General features: G+C 42.0%; 2 protein-coding genes across 4 annotated transcripts in view; one reads left to right on the forward strand and one right to left on the reverse strand.

Annotated features, from left to right (window-relative positions):
* NIM1K (NIM1 serine/threonine protein kinase) overlaps positions 1–4,840 on the forward strand; it is a 60,930-nt gene extending 56,090 nt beyond the window's left edge. Inside the window, exons 3-4 of the mRNA XM_014521340.2 lie at positions 1,659–1,927; positions 2,621–4,840. Coding sequence (XP_014376826.2) covers positions 1,659–1,927; positions 2,621–3,364 — 1,013 coding nt within the window. The 3' untranslated portion in view covers positions 3,365–4,840. The remainder of the gene's footprint in view (positions 1–1,658; positions 1,928–2,620) is intronic.
* Positions 4,841–4,978: 138 nt separating this feature from the next.
* HMGCS1 (3-hydroxy-3-methylglutaryl-CoA synthase 1) overlaps positions 4,979–10,930 on the reverse strand; it is a 12,878-nt gene continuing 6,926 nt past the window's right edge. For all 3 annotated transcript variants that reach the window (XM_006026710.3, XM_025207713.1, XM_014521339.2), the window contains exons 5-10: positions 10,398–10,566; positions 10,118–10,288; positions 8,021–8,127; positions 7,577–7,702; positions 7,089–7,252; positions 4,979–6,684 (exon numbers count right to left, since the gene is read on the reverse strand). In XM_006026710.3, coding sequence (XP_006026772.1) covers positions 6,592–6,684; positions 7,089–7,252; positions 7,577–7,702; positions 8,021–8,127; positions 10,118–10,288; positions 10,398–10,566 — 830 coding nt within the window. In that variant the 3' untranslated portion in view covers positions 4,979–6,591. The remainder of the gene's footprint in view (positions 6,685–7,088; positions 7,253–7,576; positions 7,703–8,020; positions 8,128–10,117; positions 10,289–10,397; positions 10,567–10,930) is intronic.

Genomic DNA, 10,930 nt, shown 5'->3' on the forward strand with positions numbered 1-10,930 from the left:
TTAGAGAACACATGAAGAGCATACTGTTCTGATGATGCAAAGATACCATTAGCCTAGCTTGATTGGGTCAGTCATTTGAATGCAACTGCTTTCAGTGTAGTGATGCAAAGATGTCACAATCCAATGCTTAATACAGAAATATAGGACACGGAACAAACTGTTCCTCCTGCTTAGAGGTATCCTGATGATGCAGACCTACCACGGTTATAATTACAACGTCAGTGGACTGTGTTCCTTGACTTCACCAGGTACATCATGTAGGCACAGGGTAAACCTGGTTATGCTGGTTTTAATGGTGTCTTTGCATCAGAAAGCACAGAGAAGCTGGATTCACATACAAATAGATCTGACCTCTGTTGTTACTTCTGCCTCATTGTCTTATTCCTCATGAGCAATTAGCTTCAGCACCATGAATATATTTTGCACACAAATAGCATATAACCACAAGACTTTGTCCAGGTTTTTTTCAGTGTTCTCCACAGCAAGAAGCGCAAGAGCACACAGTGGGTGCATCTACATGTGCTATTAAGGTGATGCAATAAACTCTGGAGCAGTTCAAGCTGGAGTTAACTGCTCTCATGCACAGAGTCTACATGTGCTCCTGGGACCGCAGCAACTAGAGCCAGGGTGGAGCAGCCTCAGGCTGGCAGGAAGCACAGGAGGGTCAGCCCTGGGCTCCAGGTGGCAGCGGTGAGCAGCAGAAGGGCTGGCAGAGCCAGGATCTGGCCCCCAGCTGGTTGGGCTGACTAGTACAACTTGTACCTGGCAGTCACTGTTCACACAAGTGTTTGATCAATTAATTACTCCCCTGTAAGATAGTACAGTTCCCAGCAGCACTATCTTACGCCAGAGCTAATTAGTTAACAGCAATAAAGTCCACATGTAGACGCACCCAGTAGGTATGGTATAAGGCACAACACAGTACTGAGCTGGCTCTCATACCAGATACTAGGGCAGTGCTCTACCCTGCTGAGAACCAGAGCCTATCAGGCTGGGCAGAGCATCATGTGCCTATGCTTCTTCTGATATTGGAGCTAGCTCAGGGGGCTCTGCCCTCCACTGTGTGGACATGCCCAATGGGCAAGTAATTACAGTAATGGGTAAGAGTCTTGGCTGCTCCTCTAGTCTTTATGTGAACATGGCTGGGGAGACTGGGACACCAGAAGACTGAATAAGGACAAATGACAACAGCAGCAGTAAGTGGCAGTGGTAATCAAGCATGGTCTGGGGGAATGGGACTAGGAGAAGATGGCAAACATATCTACTTAGCATGTCCTTATCATATCACAAACCTTTGCTACTTCAAGTAAGGCCTTCCCTCACACGCCTTCCCAGCAGCCAAGACGATAAGACACACTGTGGTGCTACTGTGGTGTTGACAGCAGTCTAGATAAGTAGCTAGCTTAACCCCTTGGCAGTTATACCATTGCATTGGCCATCTTGGAAGATTGTAAGAAATATAAAGGTAGGGGCCTTGGTTCTGAATAGGTGGAATGTGATGGGACTTGTCTTGGCTGCTCTTCTGTAACCCACATTAAGTGAATAGTATGTAGAAGAGTTGAGATTTGCCATTCCAAGTGACTGAACACTCAGTGTTTTGAATTAGTAGGATGAACTGATACTTGTCATATATATATTGAAGAGACATTTCTTTCCAGAAAAAGTAGCTATTAAGATTCTGGACAAGACAAAATTAGACCAGAAAACTCAGCGCTTGCTGTCCCGGGAGATTTCCAGCATGGAGAAGCTGCATCACCCGAACATCATCAGACTATACGAAGTAGTGGAGACACTGTCCAAGCTGCACCTGGTAATGGAGTACGCAGCAGGAGGGGAACTCTTCAGTAAGATCAGCACAGAGGGAAAGTTACCAGAGATGGAAAGTAAACTAATCTTCTCTCAGGTTGTATCTGCTGTGAAACACATGGTAAGTTGTTTTTCTAACAGCTGTAATCAGTTTAGTAGATCTCATGGATGAATGAAAGGTTCCAGAGAAGCACGCTGAAGTTTCCAGAGGAACAGAGCCTAGAGGCAGGACTGAATGATCAGTAGCTCCTACAAAGCAGTCTTACTATTAAAAACCCTAGTAGCTTCTGACAAAAGCCGCAGTTAATGTAGAGTTAAGGCTGGGCTGCATTATCTCATGCCCTTTCCGACCAGAAATAGGCTCCCTCCTCCATGACAAACATCTGAGAACTGGGAAGGAAGAGTTTTGGTTTTTCAAACTGCTGGAAATCAGGAACGGGTCCAGGGCAGCCAGTACACCTCTCCTCCTGCCCCAAGCGCTGACCCAGCATACCCAACCGTATCTCTGTTTCATTGATTAAGTTTTTTTCCCTCCCTTGTGGTGATGGAAGTACAGGGCAGAATAAGTTTGTTTGCACACCTTATTCCTTACATTTCTACCTGCATTTTCCTGCCCCTCTTTGGGTGCTAAAAAGGTGCCCCAACATTTGCAGGGAGGGGAAGACAACAGTAACTGAGACCCACAGTACAGTAACTACTGGCAAAGCCTTTATCGTAGCAAACAACTTCTGTACCTCAGAGCATACAGAAGAAAAACTGGGACAGGCCTTCCTGTACCTAAACTAATACTGATCTGTCCTGCTTTGTTCAACAGCATGAGAACAATATCATTCACCGGGATTTGAAAGCAGAAAACGTATTCTATACCAGTAATACTTGCGTGAAAGTGGGAGACTTTGGCTTCAGCACAATAAGTAAGAGAGAAGAAACACTCAACACTTTCTGCGGCTCTCCTCCTTATGCTGCTCCAGAACTCTTCCGAGATGAAAACTACGTTGGTGTTTATGTAGACATCTGGGCACTAGGCATCCTCCTGTATTTTATGACGACTGGTGCCATGCCATTTCGAGCAGACACAGTGGCCAGACTGAAGAAGTGCATTCTTGATGGAACGTACAGTTTGCCCCCATCCCTTTCAGAACCTTGCCAGAAACTAATTCGAGGAGTCCTTCAGCCAGTGCCGACTGAACGATACTCAATTCAACTGATTATGAGCAGTGAATGGATGCAAGGGACATGGTATCCACAACCACTGGAACCATTTAAACTGGATCCAAAGTATTTATCAGAGACCAATACACTCAAAGAGGAGGAAACTGAAGTGAAAAGTATTTTAGAGGAGTTGGGAATCACACAAGAACATATTCACAATAACCGGGGAAGGGATGCTCGCAGCTCAATAACTGGTATCTACAGAATAGTTCTGCACAGAGTACAAAAGAAAAGGGCATTGGAGTGTGTTCCACTTGTCACACAACCAGACCCCAAGGAGCAGGACGTAAAAAGGGGGTCATACCATGGCTTCAGACACACATCCAAGCTGTGTTCTATTTTATAGAGTGCGTTGCAGGCTTTACATTTAGTGTTTAACACAGGGTTTTTACTCATTTTTCATAGTAAATTCTGCTGTTACATTTTTGTAATTTTTAAATAAACTTAAAATGATGCCTTCATTTGCAAATGTGTTATTCCCACCAGACAATAGGCATGCTTACTCTGACTTCTAACAGACTTATTTGTGCCAGCATCTTGTCCCCATGACCGTTCACATTTAAAAATAGCCCAGCTGATTGTATAAGAACTACATATTGCTTAGCAAAGGTGTTTTTTGTAATAAAAATGGAGCAGATCTGTACTTTACACTGGGGAAAAGGGTAACTATTTTAGGCTCAGGTCACCACTGTACAGGAAGAGACAAAAATAAAAAAAATCTGAACAGCGGTGAATGTTTACTCGTAAAGAACCTACAGCTGCACACTTAACCCTAGAATAATTTATAAATGGCTGTATATTAGGACTTCACTGTTAAATATTTATACCTTGACCAATATAAACAAAGCTATCAACCTCCCTTACCTCCACCCCCTCTCTTTGTGCTCCAAAGTCCAGGATCAGCACTTTGAAAAACCTCAGCACTTTCTCCGATTTATCTAGCTGTAGCAAATCCCATCACAAGTTCAAAGTTCATACCTTGCAAGTAGCCCTTAGCAGTCACAAACCATCTTGCATGATGAGTTGTACTGCCATCTACTGGTCTCTTGAATGAATGAGGTGTTAATAAAACAGCTGAAACTTCTTGAGCAGAAAACTATTTGCTACCCAAGCCTACTCCAGCCATAGACGAGGGATATTACAAGCACACCGTGACTTCAGACATCTGTCACTTGACATTTTCCTGCTTCAACATGTGTCATCTAAGTAGTCCAATGCTGCTGCAATGCAAAAGACCTGAGCAAACATGTGTCTTATTAAGACATGAGTGCACCACAGACTAGTGCTTCTAATATTAGTTGCTACCTCAGGCACAGTAACCGGAAACTATTTTGATATCAAACTACTACAAACCACAAAAACACCCAAGCAGGATTTTTTTTGGTACTTAGGCAGTAGTCTCCAATACATTCCTCCTTGCTTTATTTAATCCAGTTGCTTTGTGCCCTGTTATGAAAAGGCTGCACTCTGAAGACCCTAAATAAAAAGACAGGAGAACAAATAGAATAGCTCAACCTTCTGCTTTCACCAGATATGGTCTATTTTCCTTTTCCCCTTCCAGCACTCTGTTTAAGTGCAAATGGAAGAGATGTTTCTCCAGTGACTGTACACCTATGAAATGGAACTCAAAGTAATCACACTGGCACACAGAAACCATCATTCCTTCAGGTAAGGTAACTAAAGGACTGGAACAGGGAAAATATGTTGCTGGGTTTTCAAAAGCAGGATTGCTATATCTGTTACCATTAGATCTATGTGAAATACTGAAGTAGTACTGCAAAGTACACCCTAGAATCTACGTATTTCAGTTTACTTGCCTCTTCAGCTTTATAAACAGGACTACCTTAAGAGAAAAGGTACTTGTACCAGAAGACCCCCCAGCTTGTGGACTTGTACTTTTAAACCTTCATTTCTCCTAGCCCACTTAAAGTCCCAAACAATTCAGTATCCAAACATGTGCCATATCTCTAAAACTTTATTTTACAAAGAATCTTCTTCAGTGTTAGCAAGGTTTATGAGGTTAATTTTTTGTGCCAGTAGCTCTTGGACAGTCCATTGCCAGCAATGGACTTTATTCTGGAACAGACTTATCTTCTTCTACCACATTAACTTGCTTTCATGAAACTTAAAGCCCAAACACTTGCACAATAAAATCTCCATGCATTATTCTTCCATCACTTTTGGTGGAAGATCTTAGGCCATTGACCTCCATGAGTTTATAGTAAACAATACTATTTTAGCAACTCTTAACTGTACAAATCCAAAATGTTATCAAAGCCAAACAAGTGACAGACATACAATAGATTATACAAACACTACATTACACCAGAAGTCTGCATTTTGTATCTTGATACGCATTTTGTCATTTCTGCAAAGTTGTGTTAGACAATGAACCTTGGTAGAATTGGACAGTGAAATAAAATTTAACAAGACTTAGTTCTATCCATTAGCTCAGTTTAAATATATTTTACAAGCTAGCAAAGCTCTCCTCAGAGTTCTCCGGTCTGGGCCTGCAAAAGCTGCCCTAATGGACTCCTCATTAGCTTTGTAGGTTCTCCTTGCATACCAAACAAGTCTTAGCTTGCAAGCTGAAGAAAATCATGGTATTCCTGCAATAGTTTATAGCTGTATAACAAATAAAGAGCTTGAAATAGGAAGCCAATCAAAATTCAGTAAGAAAATTCACACACGCACAAAGAAAAGCAAGAGACCAAAGTTAAGGAAAAATTGTCATTTTTTTCCTTTCTTGGTCTGCCAGTTAAAACAGGTCCTGATACTATTTATGAATTGGATGCTAGAATTCTGTTGTTTCAAATGCTTACGTCTTTTAGAAGAGTGCATTCAACATGCCTGAAAAGTGCCAGCTTGGTTAGATAACACGGGAAATTAAACCCTTTATTTTGAACATATGCCCTTTTCTCCCTGTTCTGCCAAAACCTGCTGTGTAAAGTTGTGTATGGTACTAGGGTCTATAGTGCAATTAGAATAATGGAGTATGACACCAGGATGTGGATGATAATGGATTTTTAAAACATCATAACTTAATCCATCTGACTGAACTAATTGGAAAGCAACTCTAGTCCATTAACAGCACCTTGAACAAGGACTCTGCAGTACCTATCCTTTTAGGGTGCTAAAAGCGTAATATTCAGACAAGGCAACACAAGCACCCTAACATTAAAACAGTGTGGCTTACAGGTCAAAATTATTTTTGGTCAGACTTCGAAGGGGGCCTTAGTTTTGCTTCAAAGTCTCAAACTGCTTTGAAGGCAGAATTCCCATTTCCTTGGTACAAGACACAGCCATTCCAGAACCATTTTTCTTAGAAACCAAGCAAGTTCAGAGCCCTTGGCATGCCCCACTCCACAATACATTCATGCTTTAGTGTTATGAAACCATTACATGAAGTGTCAGCAAACCACATTAAAACAAAGCCTTTCAAGGAGTTTAAAGCAGTTTTCCATGCTCCAGTAATTAAGGATTACTGTACTGTGAAAATTAACTAATATTTAATCCCTTTTCCTTTCCCACCCCACCCTCATTTTTATTAATTCCCCACCTCATAGAGGTATCTTAATGTTCTCCATTGGAAATGGCAACAGTAACACCTTCAGGTTCTGTTGCTGCAGGAATTCTTGGCACTTTCTTAGCAGGGCTTGGGATATGCTAAAAAACAAACAAGACAAACAAACGTAATAAAAATCATGTATGTGATTTTTGTGTCAAATGAATTCCCACTTGGATAATATGCTTCCTTCCCCAAATCCCAGCTTTATCTCATCCCAAACACTGATGACATAATAGTTAGTCTGGTCCAAGTTTAACTGGCTGTTTCTGCAAACTTAATGTGAAAATAGGCCTAGTTTCTCCTACACCAAAAGCTCTGTTCTACACCTATATACATATATATTTTTCTTTAAGTTTACATTTTTCATTACTGGCTCTTATTTTCTCTGTTTTAACAGAACAGGACATAGCCTGTCAACTCCTGTTCCTCCCTTGCATCAAGCAAGCCTGCACAAATGCTATGGTCACTTGCTTTAAGCATTAAAGAAGTGCAGCATTCTTACTTCGTGAACAATTCCTGAATGGACAACATCAATTCCTGCTTCCAAAGGGCCATCACCGAGCAATGGGCGCCGTGCATAAGTTCTTCGGTGTTTTTCATCCACTCGCACTAGGTACCATGTCCCGTCAAAGAGATCATCTACTGAACACTGTGGAATATAGTTGGCTAAAAAGAAACCAGTAGATAATACAACATTAAATACATTAAAAAAATAAGTTACGTCGTAAAAGATCTTTCCATTGTCCCCCTCTGAACTGCATCTATACCAGAAAAGCAAGTGTACCAGGATCCAAGGATGTGCCATCACTTCATCTGTGCTAGTAAAGCATATTATGACCTAAGTTTTGTATAAGGTATGAACTTCCTTTATTCCTAGCCCCCAATCCTGCAGCTGAATATACGAGTGGGGCCTAGACAGATCCATTTATAGGATCAGAAGTTCACTTTGTTACTCACAATGTGAATTATGTTTACTTAAAATCTGCTTACCCAAGTGATGCGTTTCCTGCCTAATCTTCATGTTTTCAGCAAAGACATCTGGTGCAATACACTTTCGTGAGTCAAGTCTTGTTTGCAGATCAGAAAGGCTGGCAGTTATTTTATCCAGAGAAGAACCTGCAATATAAAACCTCTAAGTCAGGCACCACAACTGCTCTGAAGACTGTGGCTGCATTTCAGAAGCATGTGAATATGCTAGTCTCCAGATTACACAACCACTGAAGGACATTTAATGTCTATCCTCTAATTTAATCAATGCGCTAAAAGAATGAGCTACGAAATTAGCCTTTTGAGGGTTAAAACATGGCAAAACAGGATCTTGGGTTTTATTCTCACCTAAAAATGCAGAATTAGTCCTATCAATGCTAGCCCGTCTGCTGCAAAACCACATATATCAGAGAAAGAGAGAGACTGACTATATCCAAGTTAACTTACCAGGTGTGGCATCCTGTGTAACTCTAATCGAGTACAAGGTGGCAGCAAATCCAGAACCATAGGAGAACACACCAATCCTCTGTCCAGCTAACTGCTGTGGGGAGAACCTGCCAACCAATCAACAGTTGTTAATGAAAAAGCCAAGATCAAGGGCCAGTTTTAAGTAGTTGAGTGATATCTAGCTTCCATGATGTAGCTTATTGGATCAAGGCAGGTTGCATACAATCAGAGTTCCTATAACATCAAAAAAAACAGAACATTCCCAACTTCTTATGACTGTGACAAGTGATCAATGTAAAGCATCTACACACTGCATTCCTCTCATTAAACTACAGGTCTTGGGGCAGGACTCTTCCAACTCTTTCACACAGAGCTATGGCAATTCATCATGCGATATGAACAGCAGTCTTCAAAACAAATCCAGACCTTGCAGTTACACTCAGACCAACTTAAGCAAAATAAGTTAATGTCCAAAATGTTAGAGTTTAAAGCAATTTTCAGGCTTCTCTTTCTTCATAGGCAAATCACATCTAGACAGACTAAAAAGGCAATGCTGACAGAAAATAAGTGCTAAGGATTGAGCTGATCATAGTAAATCACCTCTCTCAGTCCAGCTATAATAAATGGTGAGAGGGAAGTCTTCTAATCTTTAGCCACCACAAGCATCTTTTCAGATCTTTTTACATGAATGGTGTAAAATGTTTTGCTAATTCCTCAAGGCACAGAACCCCCCCTTCCCCACCCCCGCCAAGAGGCCAAGTACTGATCCATTTGATGTGGATACTCCATGCAAGCATATTAATTTATTGTGAAGTTCCAGTACAATCGCCTTGTGCAAGACAACTATTAGGCCAGCCCTAGCACCCAGAGGACTGACACCTGGCTGGGGTCATCTGACCCCAGCACTCATTCCTGCCCAGGGCAGGGGGTCGGACTCGATGATCTAATAGATCCCTTCCGACCCCAACATCTATGAAACTTGCTTTCCTACAACAACTGCATACATACAAAGAACGTTTGGCTAAAATGAGCTTCTGCGTTTGGGCTTACTAAAACAAAAAGATTTTCATTAGGGGTGCACGATAGATTTTTGGGGCCGATACCGATAGCCAATACTTAAGGAGGCATATCAGCCGATACTGATCCGATTTCCAATACAGCTGCCTCCAGCTGGTAAGTCCGGTGTAGTGGAAGGAAAGAGGGGAGGGAAGGGCCGTGGGGGGGCAGATCAACGCCCTACACAGTGAGGTAGGGGACTATTAGAACAAAGCTTTTCAAGGAGTTTAAAGCAGCTTTCCATGCTCCAGTAATTAAGGGTTACTGTACAGTGAAAGTTAACTAATATTTAATCCCTTTTCCTTTCCTACCCCACCCTCATTTTTATTAATTCCCCACCTCATAGAGGAATCTTACTGTTCTCCATTGGAATGGCAATTGGAGAACGGCAATGTTCTCCATTGCTAATGTTCACCGAGGGCAGCCGAGTCCAGGTGGGGCAGGGCGCAGGACAGAGCAGGAGCTCAAAGTGGGGGTGGCACCCATTGCTGCGCACACCTGTGAGGGCATGGGGGTGGGGGAAGTGGTGCAGGGATCGGTGTGCCCCTGGATCTATGCACCGCAGGGCGGGGCAATCTGTAGCTGCAGACTGGAGTGGGGACTGCACTGGGCTCTTCTCAGCAGGGGCTGGGCTTAGGGCAAGCAGCAGCACTGGGAAGGGGCTATGGAGGGGGTTGCAGGCACCCCAAGTTTTGCTGTAGCCCCACCAGCCACCCAGCACAGCCCTGGTTGAACCTCCGCCTCCACCCACATGCCAGGAAAAGCCGGGGCTGCACCAGGCGGGTGGTGGTGGCACTGGGAGTGGCACTACCAAGGGGGGGGTGGCAGGCATTTTTTGACCAAATTAAATCAGCCACTTCAGGCCAATTTGTAATTCAGCCAATTTTCTTTATATTGGTACCAAACCAATATTGGACCAATGTATCAGTGCGCCTCTAATTTTCATGCCAAGTGGGTTTTCAGCTGGACTGCTATGACCAAAAGTTACCCTCCCAAACCTTTTCAGGAGTTAACAACTTATATTTTTGATTCTATACTTACTGAGCTAGAAGAGAAGTGAGGCAACCATAGACTGAAGGGGTGTACATATTTCCATTCTGATTAGACACAAGCAAAGAAGCTTTAGTTTTCCGATTAAAGAGCTCAGAACTAGCTTTCATAAAGGCTTTCTCCACATCTCTGTCAAAGTATGTATCTTCCAGTTTTACATCCCTATTGAAAAAAAAACATTTAGAAAATGTCGGTACACAGATGAAAGAAAGAAAAACAGGTAGAATACTTCTTTCTTCCTTAGTTCAAAGAACAGATAGCAGCAACACACCTGAAAGCTTCCAGCCCATTATAGATACCATTTGTTGTCTGTGGATTCTGGTCGCTAAGAAAGTCATTCAACAGCAGTCGGGCCACAGATTTCTGTACAAGTTTACAGTATGGTGAATGGAAGATCATGAATCCGAAGTCACTCAAAGTAAAGTCTCTGTCAGTTCCTTCTGGAATAGGACAAAGTCCAAAAATCTTAACACTGCCACACATAGATAGTGCTCACATTAAAAAAAAAAAAAAAAAAAAAGTCAGATTGCAAAGCCCTAAACTCTGCTCACCCATTACTATACATATAGTAATTTGTTTCAAAGTGAAGTCATTACAGAAAAATTCTTTAAATGTGCCAAATGCAAACATTTCCTATTTTTGAAGCAACATTTGCAATCAAGCTATTATTTAAGAATAACAGTACTCAGAAAGCACCAATCTAAGAAGCTAGTTAAATATGTATCTAAATTTCACCAGCATAGCTTTGAAGATGAGACCAGGTTTAATTAATCCATTTATTCTGAACAATTACTAAACAATTAA

This window comes from Alligator sinensis, unplaced genomic scaffold, assembly GCF_000455745.1.
Source record: "Alligator sinensis unplaced genomic scaffold, ASM45574v1 scaffold663_1, whole genome shotgun sequence".
Taxonomy (NCBI): domain Eukaryota; kingdom Metazoa; phylum Chordata; order Crocodylia; family Alligatoridae; genus Alligator; species Alligator sinensis.